Source organism: Lithobates pipiens, unplaced genomic scaffold (genome assembly GCF_037356315.1).
Source record: "Lithobates pipiens isolate NorthernLeopardFrog02 unplaced genomic scaffold, aLitPip1_a1.2 Scaffold_23, whole genome shotgun sequence".
Taxonomy (NCBI): domain Eukaryota; kingdom Metazoa; phylum Chordata; class Amphibia; order Anura; family Ranidae; genus Lithobates; species Lithobates pipiens.
The window spans coordinates 336032831-336059690 of record NW_027507785.1 but is presented as its reverse complement, the minus strand read 5'-3'; the positions used below and the strand labels follow the sequence as shown (position 1 = coordinate 336059690).

The 26860-nt window shown below is 51.1% G+C and overlaps 1 protein-coding gene across 1 annotated transcript in view; it reads right to left on the bottom strand.

Moving 5' to 3' along the window:
- Window positions 1–26831, bottom strand: part of MUTYH (mutY DNA glycosylase) — a 31995-nt gene extending 5164 nt beyond the window's left edge. Inside the window, exons 1-13 of the mRNA XM_077450795.1 lie at window positions 26758–26831; window positions 20984–21061; window positions 20524–20636; window positions 18607–18646; window positions 15504–15577; window positions 15182–15223; window positions 8694–8765; window positions 7541–7654; window positions 6956–7053; window positions 6688–6832; window positions 3320–3410; window positions 1184–1366; window positions 590–735 (exon numbers count right to left, since the gene is read on the bottom strand). Coding sequence (XP_077306921.1) covers window positions 590–735; window positions 1184–1366; window positions 3320–3410; window positions 6688–6832; window positions 6956–7053; window positions 7541–7654; window positions 8694–8765; window positions 15182–15223; window positions 15504–15577; window positions 18607–18646; window positions 20524–20636; window positions 20984–21059 — 1194 coding nt within the window. The 5' untranslated portion in view covers window positions 21060–21061; window positions 26758–26831. The remainder of the gene's footprint in view (window positions 1–589; window positions 736–1183; window positions 1367–3319; window positions 3411–6687; window positions 6833–6955; window positions 7054–7540; window positions 7655–8693; window positions 8766–15181; window positions 15224–15503; window positions 15578–18606; window positions 18647–20523; window positions 20637–20983; window positions 21062–26757) is intronic.
- Between the last annotated feature and the right edge of the window lie 29 nt (window positions 26832–26860).

The following is a 26860-nucleotide window of genomic DNA, read 5'->3' as shown; positions in this document are numbered from 1 at the left end:
AGAGACTGATGTGATTGGCTCAGTGATCTCTGTACAGCACTGCGGTATATGTCAGAGCTATATATAATGTACAATAAAGAAATGTTACATAAATGTGTTATTGATATCAGGTATTTACATACATTGGGTGGCACAGCGGTGTAGTGGGTAGCACTCACACCTAACAGTAAAAAGTGTCGGTGGTTTGAATCCCAACCACGACACTATCTGCATGGAGTTTGCATGTTCTCCCTGTGCCTGTGTGGGTTTCCTCCCACAATCCAAAGACATGCAGGTAGGTAAATTGTCCCTAGTATATGAATGGGGACCTTGGATTGTGGACTCCTTGAGGGTAGGGACTGATGTGAGTGTGTAATGTACAGGGATGGGGACAATTGTAGACACTCAGGTTGAACTGGATGGACTGGTGTCTTTATTCAACCTTACTAACTATGTAAAATTAATCCAATTACATCAGTAGCTTCCCCCGATGAGCTTACAATCTAATATTTCCCAGCACACTGTAAGGCTGAACTCCATACAGACTGTGTGTTTGGTGGGGGGATACATACAGACCCCTTGCACTGCACCACATTGCAGCTCTCCTCACCTCTCCGACGGACCGCAGCTCCTTCCCGGATATCTCGGGACTGATGAGCTCTTGGAGGCGGCTGCATAAAATCTCCCGCCGCTCCTTCTCTGTGCAATCCTTCTCCAGGAGCATGCTGGGAAACTCCCACATTCCCGCCAGCAGACCTACAATACCAAACCAAAGAAGAGCGTCAAGGCCTATGAAGAGCGAGGGGCGGCAGTGGGTGTGTCTGGGAACCCCTCCCTCTTCTATCCCCAGCCGGGGTTCCCAGATCACCAGGAAAAGGAAGAGGCTGTGCTTCCTGTATACAGCTCAAGGCTTAAAGGGGACCTCTGAAGACTAAAATATGGGCGGCCATGTTTATTTTGAAGATCCATGGTCTTGGGTCCTCATCCTGATCCTCACTTCAATATCGATTGTGTCATTAAACTCAGAACCAGAATGTGCAGATTAGGAGCCCCGACACCGATATACAAATCCGTATTCTTGGTCAGAGAATTATCAGACAATAAGGGATGAGGGTGTCAGACCCTTTCATAAACACCCCCCCCCCCCCCCATACCTCTTTCCTGTACTTGTCCTTTGAATTCTGCAGTTCTGATTGGTTTGTACCTGTCTGAGGTCTCTGTAATAAGAAGTACTCGGCCTCGCCCGGCCCGCCTCGTCTTTCCACTACGCAGGTCAGCGTGCGCTCCACCCGAGGCGCTTTCTTGGCAGATTTGCGGGGAAAGTTTGCCACGCCCAGAGCCCGGTCCCACGAGTCACATGATGGGATGCACAGAGGACAGGAGGGGCCTGCAAGGGAGAGATAATAGAGGGTCACCCAGAGATGCCCCTTATTACAACCAGGGGGCTCCACTGTCACTTAGACCCCTTTCACACCAGGGCGTTTTGCAGGCGCTAGCGTTAGAAATAGCGACCTGCAATCCGCCCTAAAGAAGCTGCACCATTGTGTGTAGTGTGAAGGCCCCGAGGGCTTTCACACTACAGCGGTGCGCTGGCAGGACGTCAGGAAAAAGTCCTGCCAGCAGCTTCTTTGGAGCGGTGAAGGAGCGGTGTGTTTACCGCTCCTCCACCGCTGCTCCCCATTGAAATCAATGGGGCAGTGATGTATTGCCGGCGGATTTAACCCTTTCGCGGCCGCTAGCGGGGGGTAAAAGCGCCCCGCTAGCGGCCGAAATGCGCCGCAAATCCCGCGGTTTTACCGCCGATGCTATCAGCGGTGTGGTGTGAAAGGGGTCTAAGAGGCAGCACCCTTTAAAAGCTTACAAAATCTGGAGACCCTCCTTCCCCCCGGGTAAAATGTAAAGAAACATAAAAGATACTGTGAAGTCTGAGTATGACGTGTGCACAACTGCCTGAGATCCCCCCATCACATCAGAGGTTCCCCATCACATCAGAGGTTCCCCATCACATCAGAGGTCCCTCATCACATCAGAGGGCCCTCCATCACATCAGAGGTCCTCCCATCACTTCAGAGGTCCCCCCATCACTTCAGAGGTCCCCCCATCACTTCAGAGGTCCTCATCACATCAGAGGTCTCCCCCATCACATCAGAGGTCCCCCCATCACTTCAGAGGTCCCCCCATCACTTCAGAGGTCCCCCCATCACTTCAGAGGTCCTCCATCACATCAGAGGTCCTCCATCACATCAGAGGTCCCTCCATCACATCAGAGGTCCCTCCATCACATCAGAGGTCCCTCCATCACATCAGAGGTCCCTCCATCACATCAGAGGTCCCTCCATCACATCAGAGGTCCCCCATCACATCAGAGGCCTCCCCCATCACATCAGAGGTCCCTCCATCACATCAGAGGTCCCCCATCACATCAGAGGTCCTCCATCACATCAGAGCCCCCACCCCCATCACATCAGAGGTCCCCCATCACATCAGAGGTCCCTCATCACATCAGAGGTCCCTCATCACATCAGAGGTCCCTCCATCACATCAGAGGTCCCCCATCACATCAGAGGTCCCCCATCACATCAGAGGTCCCCCATCACATCAGAGGTCCCCCATCACATCAGAGGTCCCCCCATCACATCAGAGGTCCCCCCATCACATCAGAGGTCCCCCCATCACATCAGAGGTCCCCCCATCACATCAGAGGTCCCCCCATCACATCAGAGCCCCCCCCCATCACATCAGAGGTCCTCCCATCACATCAGAGGTCCCCCCATCACATCAGAGGGCTCTCCATCACATCAGAGGTCCCCCATCACATCAGAGCCCCCCCCCCATCACATCAGAGGTCCCCCATCACATCAGAGGTCCCCCCATCACATCAGAGGGCTCTCCATCACATCAGAGGTCCTCCCATCACATCAGAGGGCTCTCCATCACATCAGAGGTCCTCCCATCACATCAGAGGTCCCCCCATCACATCAGAGGTCCCCCCATCACATCAGAGGTCCCCCCATCACATCAGAGGTCCTCCCATCACATCAGAGCCCCCCCCCCCATCACATCAGAGGTCCCCCATCACATCAGAGGTCCTCCCATCACATCAGAGGTCTTTCCACAGAGTCCTTACATCACTTGGTCTTTATCATTGTTTGTAATAAAACAAGATTTATTAAAAATAAGTTTTAGCAAAAAAACATTCTGGAGGGAGACTGTCAAGGTGGTTAGAAATGATCTCAGACATATTATTGTTTTTTGGTTCTGAAGTTTAACAATAATATATATATATATCTCAGAACTGACAATGCAGCTTTGGACGGCAGCTTCCATCGATCGCACTCACCACATTCCTCGATGTCAGGGGGGATCGCAGGCTGACTGTCAGCTCTTTTCTTCACAAGCTTACTGACAGCCGATGCAGGATCCTGCTCCACCTACAACAGACAGGTAAGTCAGCCTGACTCCACACAATACTGAAATAGAGACGATCTCACCTGATGACCCAACGCCATATTCATGCAGCGAGAGGCCCAACGCTGGTGTGTAATCTGAATGTCAGAACCCCCAATGGACTTCTATTGGCACTGATTGCAGCCAGTAGCTCTGAGGAAGGCGGGTTTGGAAAGCACTGAAATGTTCTGACACCAAACTATAAAGAAGAATTTCAGGTGTGATATATTATGAGTTACATTGTTTCAGTTCGGACCAACTATGTATATAGCATACCTGTGGGATCCACTAGAAGCTGGAAATCACTGTATAGAAACTGCTACTACACCTCTACTACACCTCTACTACACCGCTATTACAGTGATCTCTACTGGCTTCCATGTCCTGTGCTGAGCGACTGCCTAGCTGCATTGTGAACACAGGAGGTCGGGCTGCTCGGTGCGGGTGTCATTCATAGAAAGCTTTGCCATTTCTCAGCCCATGCGAAGTGTTCTCTGACTGGATGAAGTGGAGAGGCAGGTGATGACATAATGCTCACCACCTCGTCAATCAGAGAACGCTTTGCATTCATTGACAATAACACAAAGCATTCTCTAAGTGGTGCCCATGCCAAGCGGTTGACAACCTGTATTTACAATACAGAGAGGCAGCTGCTCAGCATGGGTCCCGGAAGTTGGGGAGATCAGTGTAGTAGTAGTGGTGCCTATTCCAGCCTCTAGAGCAGGGGGGTCTGTAACCGGCGGCCCTCCAGCTGTTGCAGAACTACAATTCTCATGAGGCACAGCAAGGCTGAACAGTTACAAGCCTGACTCCCATAGGCAGAGGCATGATGGGACTTGTAGTTCCGCAACAGCTGGAGGGCCGCCAGCTTGAGACCCCTGGTATAGAGGGATTGATCCCACAGGTACAGTCTATACAAAGTTGGTCCAGCTGGGAAAATGTAACTATGTAATAATATCCATACCTGGAATTAATAAAGATAAAATTAATCCTTTATATCCAAGCGCCTTACTGCTTCATTCTTCTGTTGCTCCACCCCCTCTCTTTTTTTTCTCTCCATATTTCAGGTTTTCCCCCGAAGTTCCCCATTGGTCAGAGAGGGAGCGGCCTCGGCAAAACAAATTGCTTAAGTAAATGAGACTGTCACTGCCATGTTTAAACATTAAATTATTACTAAAAAGGCAATTTTTTTTGGGGGGGGGGGGGGGGTGGAGAGAGTTGAGACCCCCTGTCAGGTGTTTATTAATGTCTGTGTCCCCGTCTCTATTTGTCCTGTTTACTGATATCACTGAGGGCCAGTTTACATCACATGTAGTGCGTTTTTTTTTCCTGCATAAAATGCATGGAAAGTAGGTTGTATGGTTTCCAAATGGCATAGATCCCACCAGTGCGGTCAGTTCCAGAAAGAAAATTAAAAAAAAAGTAGAATATGCTGCATTTTTCCTGCACTGGACTGCAGTGGAACGTGGCAAAAAGCATCAAAACACACACCGGACCCCAGTACAGTGAAAATAAAACCAAAAAAAAAAGCATCTAGGATGCATCCAGAAACGCATGCAAAAATGCACCAAACGCATTAAAAACACGCATGCAGAAACACATCCGGAAGGGATCTGGAGTGATTTTTTTGTGGCCTGAACCAGCCCTGAGAGTAAAAAGAAGATCCCTAATTTTGGGTTGTCACCAGAACAGAAATAGAGGGGAAATCTCCTAACGTGGACACAAGTTCTAGCAGGATTTATGGCTTGGAGACAGGAAGTAAAAGTGTTTGTAAAGTTTTTTTTTTTTTTTTTTTTTTTTTAAATAACAAACACGTTACACTTAAAGTGGTGTTCCACACACACAAATAAAAAAATGCTTAAAATTCCTAAAAAAAAAAAAAAAAAAAAAAAAAAAAAAAAATATTCCCACATTTTTTTTTAACTCGCCTCTAAATGGCTGTTGCTAGGGGGTCCCTCGTAGTCTGCCTCCTTCAGTGCCTGGGCTCCTGACGTCACCACCCCTTGGCGCAGGAAGGGCTCAGCTCCGCCCCTCCCTCCTGTCAGTCATCTGAGACACATGACAGGTCCCAGACGACTGCGTGGGCAATCACAGTGCGAGGCGCCGCTCGCGCATGCGCAGTGGGTGCCCGGCTGTGAAAAGGAAGTGGGGGGGGGGGGGGGTGAGCGAGGCTTCGTTCCCCTGCATCGTTGGACCCTGGGACGGGTAAGTGTCCGATTATTAAAAGTCAGCAGCTGCAGTATTTGTAGCTGCTGACTTTTTTTTTTTTTTTTTTTTTAAGGGAAACTCCTCTTTAACTGCTCTGTGTAAGGGTTTTGCACAGAGCGGCCCCGGTCCTATTCTTCTGGGGTGCCCTGTTGGCGCTCCTGGCTCCTCCCCTTCATTGGGTGCCCCAACGGAGACTCGCTTTTCCAATGTCGGAGTGGGGGGCACTCGTGCGGGCACGCTCACGAGTTCCGCTGCTGCGTCCATTGATACAGACAGCAGAACTTGCCCCCCACCCCAATGCTGCCATGTCACTGGATATGATTGACAGCAGCGGGAGCCAATGGCTGCACTGCTATCAATCTATCCAAAAGAGGGGTCTGGGGGGGTCTGCAGCACAGAAGGTTTCTCATCTTAATGCATAGAATGCAAACCCCGAGACTTTACAACCCCTTGGGGGGGAAATTTCCCCCAATGGGACACCTGACACGGGTTCTAACCCTCCTGTACTCTACACAAAATGAAACAGCTTTGCCTTTAGTTCCGCTTTAATTGCAGGAGATCTAGTGACTCCTATACATGTCTTCAGATAATAAAGCGTTTCCAGCAGCCAATCGGAGACGAGGTGAGGTCCCCCCGGCCCCCCTCCTTACCTTTTTTTTTTTTTTAAGAACAACAAGTTTATTGGTGGACTAGAACAACATGGCATACAACAAATAAGGTACAGAGGGTAACAAGGCAATCAAATCACATACACAGATGTTGCACAGTGCACATACATACATTATGGCTTCGTTGGTCATATTGCGTACAAAACCGCCCCAACAACCCACCCCCCAGACCCTCCAGGCAACCGCCAATAGGGCCCGGGGAGCAGGGTCGCCCAGGAGGCCGCACTCTGAATCAATTTAGACCAAATCCATACCACCAGTACCTCCACACCACCCCTCCATCCTCGCCACCCTCCGGTCAGCTCCCCCAGTGGACTGAGACTGCGAGTAATAAATAGTTTCCAAACCATGACCACCAGCAGGTCACTTAATGTATCCTCCTTACCTTTCTATAGGCTCTGCATTGGCTCTGCAGTGGGCACTCCGAGCACACCGGTTTCTTGGGGGTGCAGACGGTGGCCCCCAGCTCCATCATGGCCTGGTTGAAGTCTCCGGGTCGCATCGGGTCCACCAGACCGTTCGCCAAACTCCTGAGTGCGAGAATAAATTTGGTGAGAACGTGAACGGAGGATTATATGGGAGGAAGATCGCAGAGCAGCCGCAAAGACGCATCAGATGCGGAACGGCGGCAAGTCAGGAATCCCGAAACCCACCAGAGAGCGTCAGAGACGGCCGGCGTGGTGAAATCCGCTCCAACGCAGCGCAGCCGGCACAAGACGCGGGTGACATTTCCGTCGACAACACCCGTCACCTGCGGAGAGCAGATACAGCCACACTTACAATGCATGATAATAGTCATAGTCAATAGTCTATCATCATAAATATCTGCATGGGAGTGACCCCCCCCCCCGCCATCATCAACTGCCAATCTGCAGCAGCTGGAAGCATTAGAAAAGCCGGGCTGCAAAACAAAAGGCCACATGATCCATTATTAACGGTCATGTTCCCGGCATTGTGCGGTGGGCGCTCCTACGTAGGTCTTTCAAAACATTTAATATGGACGCCAGGCTCACTATACAGAGAAATGTGGACCGCTCAGAGTCTAGTCTGATGCTGTTATGTACACACAGGAGCTGGGAGGCAGTGTGTGCCATCAGTCTGAGGTCTGGCAGCCGACACAATAAGAATTGGAAGCATCAGAGTCGTCCCCGGGGGCGTTTAACCATCTCTTGTCCAAAGAACCGCGGTGTCCCCAATCTTAGTAGCGGTCAGGGAAGAAACGGCCTTCGTTTATTTACCTGTCCATAAGAGATAGACGCTATGGCTCCAGCGGTGTATCTGCCCACACCCGGCAGGAGGCGCTGCAAATCTTCTGCAGTGCGAGGAATCTTCCCTCCCAACTCCAGAACCACCTAGTGGCCAGACAGCAAATTACACATTAATGCAGTGAGGGCTGAGAGACATACAGTATGTGACAAAAGTAAGTACACCCCCCAGTGACATTTCTTCTCTCTTTTCATGTGACAACACTGAAGAAATGACACTTGTCTACAATGTAAAGTAGTGAGTGTACAGCTTGTATAACAGTGTAAATTTCCTGTCCCCTCAAATAACTGTCTAAACCGCTGGCAACAAAAGTCAGTACACCCCTAAGTGAAAATCTCCAAATTGGGCCCAAAGTGTCAATATTTTGTGTGGCCGCCATTATTTTCCAGCACTGCCTTCACCCTCTTGGGAATGAAAAGATTTACACAAATGTGACTGAGGGGTGTACTTTCTTTTGTGAGATACTGTACGTCACACAATGTCAACGAATAATCGCAGATATTACATGTTCTGTTGTATTCAAATGAGAAATACAGACACAAAAAACTTTTTTTTCCATTTTGAATGCAGTATAAGGAGGGTTATAACCCATGTCAGGTGTCCCATCGGGGAGATTTCCCTTCACTTCCTGTCCCATAACCCAAACAGGAAGTGAGAGGAAATCCCTCCAAAGTGAGGAAATCCCTGGTTGTCACTCATCTCTATAATATGAATATAAAATATATGGATAGTATGACCAGTCAGCGCCCCCTCTAGAAAATATCAGGTTGTTCCTTATTCACTTTTATAATGTTATTTTTTGGTGACCCCATAAATATACACTGAGGCTCCATTGACATTTGTAAGATCCCAACGTTGCACAACTCTGGATGGGTGCGACTTGCAAAGACAACTAATTTCTCAGTGTGTGTATATAGGTGGTCTGATTTCCCATGATGCATCTGAGGCCCATTACCAGGCTGAGATATATAGCTGACATACATGTCACAGAGTTCACTGAATGGGCGGGGGGGGGGGGGGGGGGCGTCCTGATTTTTATACACCTGTGATATGGGGACAGAAAACTGGATAAACTTCCCGGGAATATTTCTAATAAACGACAAATGAGAGGATATCAACAAACACCTTCCGTGCTCCTTCCTGCAGCCGCCTACCGCGTGAATAATAACCCAGTCCGGACCACTTCTCATTCACCTCCTGGGGAAGAAACAGAAGAATAATGAGAAAACCCTTTCTTTCCGGTATGCAAATTAGTTGGTTTGCTAAGCCACACCCAAAATATCCCACCATCCTATCCGAAGTCTATACAATGTGCATACTGGGGGTGGGATATACAGGATAGACCAATGTGTATACTGGGGGTGGGATATACAGGATAGACCAATGTGTATAATGGGGGTGGGATATCCAGGATAGACCAATGTGTGTGTTGGGGGTGAGATATACAGGATAGACCAGTGTGTGTGCTGGGGGTGGGATATACAGGATAGACCAATGTGTTTGCTGGGGGTGGGATATCCAGGATGGACCAATGTGTATACTGGGGGTGGGATATACAGGATAGACCAATGTGTGTGCTGGGGGTGAGATATACAGGATAGACCAATGTGTATACTGGGGGTGGGATATCCAGGATAGACCAATGTGTATACTGGGGGTGGGATATCCAGGATAGACCAATGTGTATACTGGGGGTGGGATATACAGGATAGACCAATGTGTGTGTGCTGGGGGTGGGATATACAGGATAGACCAATGTGTGTGTTGGGGGTGGGATATACAGGATAGACCAATGTGTGTGCTGGGGGTGGGATATCCAGGATGGACCAATGTGTATACTGGGGGTGGGATATACGGGATAGACCAATGTGTGTGTGCGGGGGTGGGATATACAGGATAGACCAATGTGTGTGTGCGGGGGTGGGATATACAGGATAGACCAATGTGTGTGTGCGGGGGTGGGATATACAGGATAGACCAATGTGTGTGTGCGGGGGTGGGATATACAGGATAGACCAATGTGTGTATACTGGGGGTGGAATATACAGGATAGACCAATGTGTGTGTTGGGGGTGGGATATACAGGATAGACCAATGTGTGTGTGCTGGGGGTGGGATATACAGGATAGACCAATGTGTGTGTGCGGGGGTGGGATATACAGGATAGACCAATGTGTGTGTGCGGGGGTGGGATATACAGGATAGACCAATGTGTGTGTGCGGGGGTGGGATATACAGGATAGACCAATGTGTGTGTGCTGGGGGTGGGATATACAGGATAGACCAATGTGTGTGTGCTGGGGGTGGGATATACAGGATAGACCAATGTGTGTGCGCTGGGGGTGGGATATACAGGATAGACCAATGTGTGTACTGGGGGTGGGATATACAGGATAGACCAATGTGTATACTGGGGGTGGGATATACAGCATAGACCAATGTGTGTGTTGGGGGTGGGATATACAGGATAGACCAGTGTGTGTGCTGGGGGTGGGATATACAGGATAGACCAATGTGTGCTGGGGGTGGGATATACAGGATAGACCAATGTGTGCTGGGGGTGGGATATACAGGATAGACCAATGTGTGTGTGCTGGGGGTGGGATATACAGGATAGACCAATGTGTGTGTGCTGGGGGTGGGATATACAGGATAGACCAATGTGTGTGCGGGGGTGGGATATACAGGATAGACCAATGTGTGTGCGGGGGTGGGATATACAGGATAGACCAATGTGTGTGCGGGGGTGGGATATACAGGATAGACCAATGTGTGTGCGGGGGTGGGATATACAGGATAGACCAATGTGTGTGTACTGGGGGTGGGATATACAGCATAGACCAATGTGTGTGTACTGGGGGTGGGATATACAGGATAGACCAATGTGTGCGCTGGGGGTGGGATATACAGCATAGACCAATGTGTGCGCTGGGGGTGGGATATACAGGATAGACCAATGTGTGTGTGCTGTGGGTGGGATATACAGCATAGACCAATGTGTGTGTGCTGGGGGTGGGATATACAGGATAGACCAATGTGTGTGCTGGGGGTGGGATATACAGGATAGAGCAATGTGTGTGCTGGGGGTGGGATATACAGGATAGAGCAATGTGTGTGTACTGGGGGTGGGATATACAGCATAGACCAATGTGTGTGTGCTGTGGGTGGGATATACAGGATAGACCAATGTGTGTGCTGGGGGTGGGATATACAGGATAGAGCAATGTGTGTGTACTGGGGGTGGGATATACAGGATAGAGCAATGTGTGTGCTGGGGGTGGGATATACAGGATAGACCAATGTGTGTGCTGGGGGTGGGATATACAGGATAGAGCGGGGGCTCTGTGTGATTCGGCCAGCGATCCTCCTGACAGTTTCCTGGCTGATCGCTTCTGGCAGAAGTAGTGCGGCTTTTTTTTTTTACTGAAGTGATCAGCCAGGAAAGCGCCGGCCCAGTCCACCGGCTTCACACTCACCCTCCATTAATTTCCACTCAACCAAATGTGGAAATTTTGTGGGCAGGAGTCTCCTGTATATCCCACCTCCCAGCATGCAAATTATATAGCAAGTCATAAAAACTAGACGTGTGTCCGAACCTCCAACACTCTCTTACACTCCCTGTGTGTACAATGTGTGTCCGAACCTCCAACACTCTCTTACACTCTCTGTGTGTACAATGTGTGTCCGAACCTCCAACACTCTCTTACACTCTCTGTGTGTACAATGTGTGTCCGAACCTCCAACACTCTCTTACACTCTCTGTGTGTACAATGTGTGTCCGAACCTCCAACACTCTCTTACACTCCCTGTGTGTACAATGTGTGTCCGAACCTCCAACACTCTCTTACACTCCCTGTGTGTACAATGTGTGTCCGAACCTCCAACACTCTCTTACACTCTCTGTGTGTACAATGTGTGTCCGAACCTCCAACACTCTCTTACACTCTCTGTGTGTACAATGTGTGTCCGAACCTCCAACACTCTCTTACACTCTCTGTGTGTACAATGTGTGTCCCAACCTCCAACACTCTCTTACCCTCCCTGTGTGTACAATGTGTGTCCGAACCTCCAACACTCTCTTACCCTCCCTGTGTGTACAATGTGTGTCCGAACCTCCAACACTCTCTTACACTCTCTGTGTGTACAATGTGTGTCCGAACCTCCAACACTCTCTTACACTCCCTGTGTGTACAATGTGTGTCCGAACCTCCAACACTCTCTTACACTCTCTGTGTGTACAATGTGTGTCCCAACCTCCAACACTCTCTTACCCTCCCTGTGTGTACAATGTGTGTCCGAACCTCCAACACTCTCTTACCCACCCTGTGTGTACAATGTGTGTCCCAACCTCCAACACTCACTTACCCTTCCTGTGTGTACAATGTGTGTCCGAACCTCCAACACTCTCTTACCCTTCCTGTGTGTACAATGTGTGTCCCAACCTCCAACACTCTTACCCTCCCTGTGTGTACAATGTGTGTCCGAACCTCCAACACTCTCTTACCCTCCCTGTGTGTACAATGTGTGTCCAAACCTCCAACACTCACTTACCCTCCCTGTGTGTACAATGTGTGTCCGAACCTCCAACACTCTCTTACACTCCCTGTGTGTACAATGTGTGTCCGAACCTCCAACACTCTCTTACCCTCCCTGTGTGTACAATGTGTGTCCCAACCTCCAACACTCTCTTACACTCCCTGTGTGTACAATGTGTGTCCGAACCTCCAACACTCTCTTACCCTCCCTGTGTGTACAATGTGTGTCCGAACCTCCAACACTCTCTTACCCTCCCTGTGTGTACAATGTGTGTCCGAACCTCCAACACTCTCTTACCCACCCTGTGTGTACAATGTGTGTCCGAACCTCCAACACTCTCTTACCCTCCCTGTGTGTACAATGTGTGTCCGAACCTCAAACACTCTCTTACCCTCCCTGTGTGTACAATGTGTGTCCCAACCTCCAACACTCTCTTACCCACCCTGTGTGTACAATGTGTGTCCGAACCTCCAACACTCTCTTACCCTCCCTGTGTGTACAATGTGTGTCCCAACCTCCAACACTCTCTTACCCTCCCTGTGTGTACAATGTGTGTCCGAACCTCCAACACTCTCTTACCCACCCTGTGTGTACAATGTGTGTCCCAACCTCCAACACTCACTTACCCTTCCTGTGTGTACAATGTGTGTCCGAACCTCCAACACTCTCTTACCCTTCCTGTGTGTACAATGTGTGTCCCAACCTCCAACACTCTTACCCTCCCTGTGTGTACAATGTGTGTCCGAACCTCCAACACTCTCTTACCCTCCCTGTGTGTACAATGTGTGTCCAAACCTCCAACACTCACTTACCCTCCCTGTGTGTACAATGTGTGTCCGAACCTCCAACACTCTCTTACACTCCCTGTGTGTACAATGTGTGTCTGAACCTCCAACACTCTCTTACCCTCCCTGTGTGTACAATGTGTGTCCCAACCTCCAACACTCTCTTACACTCCCTGTGTGTACAATGTGTGTCCGAACCTCCAACACTCTCTTACCCTCCCTGTGTGTACAATGTGTGTCCGAACCTCCAACACTCTCTTACACTCCCTGTGTGTACAATGTGTGTCTGAACCTCCAACACTCTCTTACCCTCCCTGTGTGTACAATGTGTGTCCCAACCTCCAACACTCTCTTACACTCCCTGTGTGTACAATGTGTGTCCGAACCTCCAACACTCTCTTACCCTCCCTGTGTGTACAATGTGTGTCCGAACCTCAAACACTCTCTTACCCTCCCTGTGTGTACAATGTGTGTCCCAACCTCCAACACTCTCTTACCCACCCTGTGTGTACAATGTGTGTCCGAACCTCCAACACTCTCTTACACTCTCTGTGTGTACAATGTGTGTCCGAACCTCCAACACTCTCTTACCCTCCCTGTGTGTACAATGTGTGTCCGAACCTCCAACACTCTCTTACACTCTCTGTGTGTACAATGTGTGTCCGAACCTCCAACACTCTCTTACCCACCCTGTGTGTACAATGTGTGTCCGAACCTCCAACACTCTCTTACCCACCCTGTGTGTACAATGTGTGTCCGAACCTCCAACACTCTCTTACCCACCCTGTGTGTACAATGTGTGTCCGAACCTCCAACACTCTCTTACACTCCCTGTGTGTACAATGTGTGTCCGAACCTCCAACACTCTCTTACACTCCCTGTGTGTACAATGTGTGTCCGAACCTCCAACACTCTCTTACACTCTCTGTGTGTACAATGTGTGTCCGAACCTCCAACACTCTCTTACACTCTCTGTGTGTACAATGTGTGTCCAAACCTCCAACACTCTCTTACACTCTCTGTGTGTACAATGTGTGTCCGAACCTCCAACACTCTCTTACACTCTCTGTGTGTACAATGTGTGTCCGAACCTCCAACACTCTCTAAGGCCGCGTACACACGGGCGGACTGTTCGCCCAACTTTGTCCGCTGAACAGTGTTTGGGCGGACAGTCCGCTCGTGTGTGGGCTTTCAGCGGACAGTTTCAGCGGACAGTTGGACGGACAAGGTTTTTCGGAATTTCCGAAAAACTGTCCGCTGAAACCTTGTTTGAGCGAACAGTCCGCCCGTGTGTAGGCTTGTTCGTCAAACAAAGTTGCGCGCATGCTCAGAAAGGATTTTCACGCCGAAAGCTATAATGCAGTGTATAGGACGTCGTATTTTTCGTCCCGTCGTACGTGCCGTTCACGTCATCGCGCACGTTTTCAGCAAACTGTTCGTCCGTCGTGTGTGGCCATGTCCGTCCATGCTAAGTTTGAGCGGACTGTTTGCCGAAACTGTTGGACGGACAAAGTTGGGCGAACAGTCCGCGCGTGTGTACGCGGCCTTACACTCTCTGTGTGTACAATGTGTGTCCGAACCTCCAACACTCTCTTACACTCCCTGTGTGTACAATGTGTGTCCGAACCTCCAACACTCTCTTACCCTCCTTGTGTGTACAATGTGTGTCCGAACCTCCAACACTCTCTTACACTCTCTGTGTGTACAATGTGTGTCCGAACCTCCAACACTCTCTTACACTCCCTGTGTGTACAATGTGTGTCCGAACCTCAAACACTCTCTTACACTCTCTGTGTGTACAATGTGTGTCCGAACCTCAAACACTCTCTTACCCTCCTTGTGTGTACAATGTGTGTCCGAACCTCCAACACTCTCTTACACTCCCTGTGTGTACAATGTGTGTCCGAACCTCAAACACTCTCTTACCCTCCTTGTGTGTACAATGTGTGTCCGAACCTCCAACACTCTCTTACACTCCCTGTGTGTACAATGTGTGTCCCAACCTCCAACACTCTCTTACACTCCCTGTGTGTACAATGTGTCCGAACCTCCAACACTCTCTTACACTCTCTGTGTGTACAATGTGTGTATGGGGTCTTCTGTTCCCACCATCTCTGCCCTCGAATATTGGATGCACCACTACAACCCCCTTGGAACGCTCCTCCCCCACATTCTGACACTTCTTCAGCACTGTGTCCCCGACATTGCCCATCACACAACGGGGACGCGATTTCCAGCTCCTGTACAGAACAATTGTCAGTAGATTTCGGAGATTGAGAGGAATGGAGTCACCTCCAGGGAGGCCCCGGCCAGGTCCTGTACGGTCCGCCATGTCTGCGGGGATAAGAAGAAGATCACATGAGATCAGTGCAGAGACCTGGGATGAGCGGGAGATCCGGCCCACCGCTACATCACCGGCTTCCGGGTATAATTATCAAAGCTTCACCGAAGAAGACGAAGCTGGAAGCTGATTGGCTGCCATGCAGGGATGCACCAAATCCCCCCCCCCAATTATTATTTTATTATAAAGAAGATCAATAACAATGACTATAAAATCGTCAATGACCGGCCTTAATGGCGCCCCTCCCCCCCCCCACCCCGCCAACCAGCTCACCTTCATCCAATTCTTGTAATAATCGATAACGGTGGACACCTGAGTCTGCTGCAGCATCACCTCCGACACCCACACTGCGAGGGGGAGGAGACAAAAACAGCCAATCGCCACAATGAGACAAAACAATCGCCCAACTTCACCGTACATCCTAATATTTATGGGGCGTGTTGGGGCGTGTATGACCGCCAACCGATCTCCCAGATCCGATGGGATCGTTATACCAGCTCTATGCCACACCCGATACTGCGATATTATATATAGAAAATAGAGAGATGATATAGTGCCTGGAAAAAGTATTCATACCCCTTGATATTCCCCACATTTTGTTACAACCAGAAACATAAATGTATTTTATTGGGATTTTATGTGATGGACCAACACAAAGTGTCACATAATTGTGAAGTGGAAGGAAAATGATAAATGATACAAATAAATATGTGAAGAGTGTGGGGGGAGGGGCATTTGTATGGCGCCCCCTTTACTCTGATACCCCTAACTAAAATCTAGAGGAACCAATTGCCTTCAGAAGTCACCTAATTAGTAAATAGAGTCCACCTGTGTGCCATTTAATCTCAGTATAAATACAGCTGTTCTGTGAAGTCCTCAGAGGTTTGTTATGCCGCTTACATGCTCCATCGGACATTCCGATCATGTGTGGGCTAATCCGATCGTTTTCGTAAAAAAGATCCGATGGACCTAGAAATAGAAGATGTTTCAAATCTGTGCGACGGACTCAATTCCTATCGGGAAAGCGTTTGTCTGTGTGCTGATCCGACCGACTAAATACGACACAAGGGCAGCCATTGGCTACTGGCTATTGAACTTCCTTATTTAGTCCCGTCTTACGTCAATAAACGAATGAACGGACTTACTGCATTCGTTCGGAAAGTCCGTCAGAACTCCGCCGAAAGTCTATCGGACCTAGCCTGCCGGAAAGTCCGGTCGTGTGTACGTGGCATTAGAGAACTTTAGTGAACAAACAGCATCATGAAGGCCAAGGAACACACCAGACAGGTCAGGGAGGAAGTTGTGGAGAAGTATAAAGCAGGGTTCGGTTATAAATGAATCTCCCAAGCTTTGACCATCTCACGGAGCTCTGTTCAATCCATCATCGGAAAATGGAAAGAGTATGGCACAACCACAAACCTACCAAGGCATGACCGTCCACCTAAACTGACCATGCCGGGCAAGGAGAGCATTCATCAGAGAAGAGCCAAGAGGTCCATGGTAACTTTGGAGGAGCTGCAGAGATCCACAGCTCAGGGGGGAGAATCTGTCCACAGGACAACTATTAGTCGTCTCTCCACAAATCTGCCCTTTATGGAAGAGTGACAAGAAGAAAGACATTGGAGAAAGAAAGTCATAAGAAGTCCTGTTTGTAGTTTGTGAGAAGCCATGTGGGGGAGGGGGCAGCAAACATGTGGAAGAAGGTGATCTGGTCAGAGGAGACCAAAATTCTACTTTATGGCCTAAAAGCAAAACGCTATGTGTGGGGAAAACTAACACCGCCCATCCCCCGAACACACCATCCCCACCGTGAGACATGGTGGTGGCAGCATCATGTGGTGGGGATGGTTTTCTTCAGCAGGGACAGGCAAGCTGGTCAGAGTTGATGGGAAGATGGATGGAGACAAATACAGGACAATCTTAGAAGAAAACCTGTTCGAGTCGGCAGAAGACTTGAGACCGGGGCGGAGGTTCCCCTTCCAGCAGGACAACGACCCGAAACATCCAGCCAGAGCTACAATGGAATGGTTTACATCAAAGCATATTCATGTGTTAGAATGGCCCAGTCACAGTCCAGACCTAAATCCCATTGAGAATCTGTGGCAAGACTTGAAAATTGCTGATCACAGACGCTCTCCATCCAATCTGACAGAGCTTGAGATATTCTACAAAGAAGAAGAATGGGCAGAAATGTCCTCTCTAGATGTGCAAAGCTGGTAGAGACACCCCCAAAAAGACTTGTAGAGAAAGGGGGTTCTACAAAGTATTGACTCCGGGGGGCGCCATACAAATGCCCCTCCCCCACACTTTTCACATATTTATTTGTATCATTTATCATTTTCCTTCCACTTCACAATTATGTGACACTTTGTGTTGGTCCATTACATAAAATCCCAAGACACAAGTGGATGAATGATACATATACAGTATATATATATAAAATAAAAGATATATATTGTATACTGCATGAACAGTGGTGGCTAGTGCTCCATCAGCCGGGGGGGTTGGTGACGGACAGACCTGACCACAAACATCCCTCCTCCCCATCACTCCAGCCCACACCATATATACACAGTATGTGACAAAAGTAAGTACACCCCTCGGTGACATTTCTTCTCTCTTTTCATGTGACAACACTGAAGAAATGACACTTGTCTACAATGTAAAGTAGTGAGTGTACAGCTTGTATAACAGTGTAAATTTCCTGTCCCCTCAAAATAACTCAACACACAGCCATTCATGTCTAAACCGCTGGCAACAAAAGTCAGGACACCCCTAAGGCCCCTTTCACACTGGGACGGTGCGGGAATGGACGGTAAAGCGCCGCTATTATTAGTAAAATATTATACTAGTATTATATTATTATAATATTATTTACCATCATTTTAGCGGCGGTCTGCAGCCGCTAGCGGGCAAAAAAGGGTTACAACCACCCGCAAAGCGCCGCTGCAGCCGTGCTGTCCCATTGATGTCAATGGGTAGGAGCGGTGAATACACGTCTCCCTTCACCGCTCCAAAGATGCGGCTAGCAGGACTTTTTTCACCGTCCTGCCAGCGCACCGCTCCGGTATCAGAGCCCTCCGGCTTTCACACTGGAGTGAAAGGGGCCGGATTTTTTCAGGCGCTACACAGGCGCTATTTTTAGCACTGTAGCGCCTGAAAAACGCCCCAGTGTGAAAGGGGCCTTAGGGAAAATCTCCAAATTGGCCATTTTCCCTCCCCGGTGTCATGTGACTTGTTAGTGTTACAAGGTCTCAGGTGTGTTACATTTACACTGTTATACAAGCTGTACACTCACTACAAGTGTCATTTCTTCAGTGTTGTCACATGAAAAGAGAGAAGAAAAGATTTACACAAATCCCACCAAAAGTCTCACCTGAATACGCCCGGCGATCCGGATCCATCTCCTCGCTGGCCTGTAATTACAGAAGTACAGATATTAATGGAAGATTTTGTAACCCCCAAATCTATTTTTCAGCATGTTCACCATATACAGTTCTCTTAACTCCTCCCATGGCCCCTCCCCTTCAGTCTTGCACAGGTGTACAGGCTCCTCCCCTTCAGTCTTGCACATGTGTAGCGGCTCCTCCCCCTTCAGTCTTGCACAGGTGTAGTGGCTCCTCCTCCTTCAGTCTTGCACAGGTGTAGCGGCTCCTCCCCTTCAGTCTTGCACAGGTCCAGCGGCTCCTCCCCTTCAGTCTTGCACAGGTCCAGCGACTCCTCCCCTTCAGTCTTGCACAGGTCCAGCGACTCCTCCCCTTCAGTCTTGCACAGGTCCAGCGGCTCCTCCCCTTCAGTCTTGCACAGGTCCAGCGGCTCCTCCCCTTCAGTCTTGCACAGGTCCAGCGGCTCCTCCCCTTCAGTCTTGCACAGGTGTAGCGGCTCCTCCCCCTTCAGTCTTGCACAGGTGTAGCGGCTCCTCCCCCTTCAGTCTTGCACAGGTGTACAGGCCCCTCCCCTTCAGTCTTGCACAGGTGTAGCGGCTCCTCCCCCTTCAGTCTTGCACAGGTGTAGTGGCTCCTCCCCCTTCAGTCTTGCACAGGTGTAGCGGCTCCTCCCCCTTCAGTCTTGCACAGGTGTAGCGGCTCCTCCCCTTCAGTCTTGCACAGGTGTAGCGGCTCCTCCCCCTTCAGTCTTGCACAGGTGTAGCGGCTCCTCCCCCTTCAGTCTTGCACAGGTGTAGCGGCTCCTCCCCCTTCAGTCTTGCACAGGTGTAGCGGCTCCTCCCCCTTCAGTCTTGCACAGGTGTAGCGGCTCCTCCCCCTTCAGTCTTGCACAGGTGTGGCGGGTCCTCCCCCTTCAGTCTTGCACAGGTGTGGCGGCTCCTCCCCCTTCAGTCTTGCACAGGTGTAGCGGCTCCTCCCCCTTCAGTCTTGCACAGGTGTAGCGGCTCCTCCCCCTTCAGTCTTGCACAGGTGTAGCGGCTCCTCCCCCTTCAGTCTTGCACAGGTGTAGCGGCTCCTCCCCCTTCAGTCTTGCACAGGTGTAGCGGCTCCTCCCCCTTCAGTCTTGCACAGGTGTAGCAGCTCCTCCCCTTCAGTCTTGCACAGGTGTAGCGGCTCCTCCCCTTCAGTCTTGCACAGGTGTAGCGGCTCCTCCCCCTTCAGTCTTGTACAGGTGTAGCGGCTCCTCCCCCTTCAGTCTTGCACAGGTGTAGCGGCTCTTCTCCTGGACTGAAATGTCTTCCTCTGATATCACCGCACACTGTGAGCTTCTCACCATGTGCATTAGAAGCTGCAGCAAGTCAGATAGAGCCCCGCCCCATTTCCTGGAGGACATCCAGCATCATCTAGCTCTTTCCCCCCCCCCCCCACCATGACTGTCCCTGGCCCCACCCCTTTCATTCTTCTGATTTCAGTTCTTCTAATCATAGAGGATCAGCATCACATGTGGGCGTTACCTATGCAAATACAGCCTGCCTAGGAACGCCCACTTCTCCAGACTGACACCCGCCCCTCAAGGCACGTTGCTAGTCGCATAGCTCCTCCCAAAAGCCCGCCCACCTTCACAATTACATTGATTCATTGACCTATTGGAATGCTGGACCGGCGGGATTAAAGCTTCGCCTCCTAGAAAGCTCAGCGATCGCACGGTCTCATTACAGAATAGAAGGACAATAAAAACAGGAAGTGCTTGTTACACCATCAGGGGGGAGGGGGAGGGGGGTAAATCTGGGTCACACATGTACATACACTTTAAATGGGATGAATGTATATTGGGTGGGGGGAGGGGCACTTCTGTTGCTCATGTTACAGTGATGAGAAATAAGCAGAAGATCTCCCGCAGTACCCACCAGTCTCCTCCAGGGGAGGTCCCTCTTATGGCCGTCATACCAGGCCAGGAGGTCCTTCCGGAGGATCTCCACTTCCGGGGGGCTGAAGAAGTGATTCCGCGGGATTGGAGAGTCTGCAAAGACAACGAACATCAAGTCAGACGGAGCCCCGCCTCCTTTCCTGGCCGGAGAACATCCAGCATCATCTAGCCCTTTCCTCCCGAGCCTAACTCTTCCTGGCTCCGCCCCTTCCATTCATTGCATTTCAGTTCTTCCAATCATGGAGGCTCAGCATCACACGTGGGTGTTACCTATGCAAATATAGTCTGCCCAGGAACACCCACCCACCTATCAAGGCATTGTGATAATTGCATAACTCCTCCCAAGAGCCCGCCCACTCCGGACCCAGAGGGCTTTTGAGAGGAGCGCTGCCCAGTGTGACGCCCCCAATTCCATAGGCCGACACCCCTCCCCCACCTACCTGATTTGTTAGTTGGGGGTTTCTGTTCTTTCCTTGGGATTTTCCTCGAAGAATGTCCGACCGCCGATCGCCCCATCGCTGGAGGAAGAGAACATTTCACTACTAACACCCCGCCGAGACATCCCACCCCACCCCCGCAGAGACATCCCACCCCGCCCCCGCAGAGACATCCCACCCCGCCCCCGCAGAGACATCACACCCCCGAAGAGACATCCCACCCCGCCGAGACATCCCGCCCTGAAGAGACATCCCGCCCCGCAGAGACATCCCACCCCGCAGAGACATCCCACCCCGCAGAGACATCACACCCCGCCCCCGCAGAGACATCCCACCCCGCAGAGACATCCCACCCCGCCCCCGCAGAGACATCCCGCCCCGCAGAGACATCCCGCCCCGCAGAGACATCCCGCCCCGCAGAGACATCCCGCCCCGCAGAGACATCCCACCCCGCAGAGACATCCCACCCACCCCCGTCGAGACATCCCACCCCGCAGAGACATCCCACCCCACAGAGACATCACACCCCCGCAGAGACATCACACCCCCGCAGAGACATCACACCCCCGCAGAGACATCACACCCACCCCGCAGAGACATCCCACCCCCGCAGAGACATCCCACCCACCCCGCAGAGACATCCCGCCCCGCAGAGACATCCCGCCCCACAGAGACATCCCGCCCCACAGAGACATCTCGCCCCGCAGAGACATCCCGCCCCGCAGAGACATCCCGCCCCCGCAGAGACATCCCACCCCCGCAGAGACATCCCACCCCCGCAGAGACATCACACCCCGCAGAGACATCACACCCACCCCGCAGAGACATCACACCCCGCCGAGACATCACACCCCTGCAGAGACATCCCACCCCGCAGAGACATCCCACCCCGCAGAGACATCACACCCCGCAGAGACATCCCACCCCCGCAGAGACATCCCACCCCCGCAGAGACATCCCACCCCGCAGAGACATCCCACCCACACCCGAAGAGACATCCCACCCACCCCCGAAGAGACATCCCACCCCGCAGAGACATCACACCCACCCCGCAGAGACATCCCACCCACCCCCGCCGAGACATCACACCCCGCCGAGACATCACACCCACCCCGCAGAGACATCACACCCACCCCGCAGAGACATCACACCCACCCCGTAGAGACATCCCACCCCGCAGAGACATCACACCCACCCCGCAGAGACATCCCACCCACCCCCGCCGAGACATCACACCCCGCCGAGACATCACACCCACCCCGCCGAGACATCACACCCACCCCGCAGAGACATCACACCCACCCCGCAGAGACCATCCCACCCCGCAGAGACATCCCACCCCGCAGAGACATCACACCCCGCAGAGACATCACACCCCGCAGAGACATCACACCCCGCCCCCGCAGAGACATCCCACCCCGCAGAGACATCCCACCCACCCCCGCAGAGACATCACACCCCGCCCCCGCAGAGACATCCCACCCACCCCCGCCGAGACATCACACCCCGCCGAGACATCCCACCCACCCCCGCAGAGACATCACACCCACCCCGCAGAGACATCCCACCCACCCCCGCCGAGACATCACACCCCGCCGAGACATCCCACCCCCGCAGAGACATCCCACCCACCCCGCAGAGACATCACACCCACCCCGCAGAGACATCCCACCCCGCAGAGACATCCCTCCCCGCAGAGACATCCCTCCCCGCCCCCGCAGAGACATCCCACCCACCCCCGCAGAGACATCCCACCCACCCCCGCAGAGACATCCCACCCACCCCCGCAGAGACATCCCACCCCGCAGAGACATCCCACACCCGCAGAGACATCACACACACCCTGCAGAGACACACACACACCCCGCAGAGACATCACACACACCCCGCAGAGACATCACACCCCGCAGAGACATCACACACACCCCGCAGAGACATCCCACACACCCCGCAGAGACAGCAAGTGGAGTTTACAGCTCAGTCCAGTGCTGAGTTAAATCTATTCACTGATCCTCAGGATCACCGCTCTTCACTGCTTCATATACTGACACCTTTATGTGATGGACCAACACAAAGTGTCACATAATTGTGAAGTGGAAGGAAAATGATAAATGATACAAATAAATATGTGAAAAGTGTGGGGGGGAGGGGCATTTGTATGGCGCCCCCCGGAGTCAATACTTTGTAGAACCCCCTTTCTCTACAAGTCTTTTTGGGGGTGTCTCTACCAGCTTTGCCCATCTAGAGAGGACATTTCTGCCCATTCTTCTTCTTTGTAAAATATCTCAAGCTCTGTCAGATTGGATGGAGAGCGTCTGTGATCAGCAATTTTCAAGTCTTGCCACAGATTCTCAATGGGATTTAGGTCTGGACTGTGACTGGGCCATTCTAACACATGAATATGCTTTGATGTAAACCATTCCATTGTAGCTCTGGCTGGATGTTTCGGGTCGTTGTCCTGCTGGAAGGGGAACCTCCGCCCCGGTCTCAAGTCTTCTGCCGACTCTAACAGGTTTTCTTCTAAGATTGTCCTGTATTTGTCTCCATCCATCTTCCCATCAACTCTGACCAGCTTCCCTGTCCCTGCTGAAGAAAACCATCCCCACCACATGATGCTGCCACCACCATGTCTCACGGTGGGGATGGTGTGTTCGGGGGATGGGCGGTGTTAGTTTTCCCCACACATAGCGTTTTGCTTTTAGGCCATAAAGTAGAATTTTGGTCTCCTCTGACCAGATTACCTTCTTCCACATGTTTGCTGCCCCCTCCCCCACATGGCTTCTCACAAACTACAAACAGGACTTCTTATGACTTTCTTCCTCCAATGTCTTTCTTCTTGTCACTCTTCCATAAAGGGCAGATTTGTGGAGAGACGACTAATAGTTGTCCTGTGGACAGATTCTCCCCCCTGAGCTGTGGATCTCTGCAGCTCCTCCAGAGTTACCATGGACCTCTTGGCTCTTCTCTGATGAATGCTCTCCTTGCCCGGCCCGGTCAGTTTAGGTGGACGGCCATGTCTTGGTAGGTTTGCGGTTGTGCCCATACTCTTTCCATTTTCCGATGATGGATTGAACAGAGCTCCGTGAGATGATCAAAGCTTGGGAGATTTTATTATAACCCAACCCTGCTTTATACTTCTCCACAACTTCATCCCTGACCTGTCTGGTGTGTTCCTTGGCCTTCATGATGCTGTTTGTTCACTAAGGTTCTCTAACAAACCTCTGAGGGCTTCACAGAACAGCTGTATTTATACTGAGATTGCATGACACACAGGTGGACTCTATTTACTAATTAGGTAGCTTGTGAAGGCAATTGGTTCCCCTAGATGTTAGTTAGGGGTATCAGAGTAAAGGTGGTTCCCCTAGATGTTAGTTAGGGGTATCAGAGTAAAGGGGGCGCCATACAAATGCCCCTCCCCCCCACACTTTTCACATATTTATTTGTATCATTTTCCTTCCACTTCACAATTATGTGACACTTTGTGTTGGTCCATCACATAAAATCCCAATAAAATACATTTATGGTTTTGGTTGTAACAAAATGTGGGGAATTTCAAGGGGTATGAATACTTTTTCAAAGCATTGTAGACGGACGAAGGGAGGGAAGGACAGAGTATAGATGACCCGGGACAAGAGTGCAGAGCTCCTCCCCCACATCTCTGACCCGGGACAAGAGTGCAGAGCTCCTCCCACACATCTCTGACCCGGGACAAGCGTGCAGAGCTCCTCCCACACATCTCTGACCCGGGACAAGCGTGCAGAGCTCCTCCCACACATCTCTGACCCGGGACAAGAGTGCAGAGCTCCTCCCACACATCTCTGACCCGGGACAAGAGTGCAGAGCTCCTCCCACACATCTCTGACCCGGGACAAGAGTGCAGAGCTCCTCCCACACATCTCTGACCCGGGACAAGCGTGCAGAGCTCCTCCCACACATCTCTGACCCGGGACAAGAGTGCAGAGCTCCTCCCACACATCTCTGACCCGGGACAAGAGTGCAGAGCTCCTCCCCCACATCTCTGACCCGGGACAAGAGTGCAGAGCTCCTCCCCCACATCTCTGACCCGGGACAAGCGTGCAGAGCTCCTCCCCCACATCTCTGACCCGGGACAAGCGTGCAGAGCTCCTCCCACACATCTCTGACCCGGGACAAGCGTGCAGAGCTCCTCCCACACATCTCTGACCCGGGACAAGAGTGCAGAGCTCCTCCCCCACATCTCTGACCCGGGACAAGCGTGCAGAGCTCCTCCCCCACATCTCTGACCCGGGACAAGAGTGCAGAGCTCCTCCCACACATCTCTGAACCGGGACAAGAGTGCAGAGCTCCTCCCCCACATCTCTGACCCGGGACAAGCGTGCAGAGCTCCTCCCCCACATCTCTGACCCGGGACAAGCGTGCAGAGCTCCTCCCCCACATCTCTGACCCGGGACAAGAGTGCAGAGCTCCTCCCACACATCTCTGACCCGGGACAAGCGTGCAGAGCTCCTCCCACACATATCTGACCCATGACAAGAGTGCAGAGCTCCTCCCACACATCTCTGACCCGGGACAAGCGTGCAGCAAGTGAAGGATGAGCTCAGATCATTGCCAGAGGCGCAGACATTATAACGTGGGCGGAGCTCTCAGTAATGATGATCATGGTGGGCGGAGTTCTCAGTAATGATGATCATGGTGGGCGGAGTTCTCAGTAATAATGATCATGGTGGGCGGAGCTCTCAGTAATTATGATGATGGTGGGTGGAGCTTTCAGGAGTAATGATGATGGTGGGTGGAGCTTTCAGGAGTTATGATAATGGTGGGCGGAGCTCTCAGTAATAATGATGACGGTGGGCGGAGCTCTCAGTAATAATGATAATGGTGGGCGGAGCTCTCAGTAATAATGATAATGTGGGCGGAGCTCTCAGTAATAATGATAACAGTGGGCGGAGCTCTCAGTAATAATGATCATGGTGGGCGGAGCTCTCAGTAATAATGATCATGGTGGGCGGAGCTCTCAGTAATAATGATCATGGTGGGCGGAGTTCTCAGTAATAATGATTACGGTGGGCGGAGTTCTCAGTAATAATGATGACGGTGGGCGGAGCTCTCAGTAATAATGATAATGGTGGGCGGAGCTCTCAGTAATAATGACGGTGGGCGGAGCTCTCAGTAATAATGATGACGGTGGGCGTAGCTCTCAGTAATGATAATGGTGGGCGGAGCTCTCAGTAATAATGATCATGGTGGGCGGAGTTCTCAGTAATAATGATTACGGTGGGCGGAGCTCTCAGTAATAATGATAATGGTGGGCGGAGCTCTCAGTAATAATGATAATGGTGGGCGGAGCTCTCAGTAATAATGATAATGGTGGGCGGAGCTCTCAGTAATAATGATGACGGTGGGCGGAGCTCTCAGTAATGATGATCATAGTGGGCGGAGATCTCAGTAATGATAATAATAGTGGGCGGAGTTCTCAGTAATAATAATGATGGGGCGGAGCTCTCAGTAACGATAATAATAGTAGGCGGAGTTCTCAGTAATAATAATGATGGGACGGAGCTCTCAGTAACGATAATAATAGTAGGCGGAGTTCTCAGTAATAATAATGATGGGGCGGAGCTCTCAGTAATAATGATGACGGTGGGCGGAGTTCTCAGTAATAATAATGATGGGGCGGAGCTCTCAGTAATGATAATAATAGTAGGCGGAGTTCTCAGTAATAATAATGATGGGGCGGAGCTATGATTAATAATGATGGAATATTGCGCTCGGATAGTAGGTTTCCCTCCACTACTCACCTCTCCTCGCCACCAGTCACGCCCCTCCTTCTCCTGACAGCAGATTGGCTCTAGTAGTTGTAGTGGGGGGCGGGGTCACATCAGGCGGGGATTCCCTCCTCCA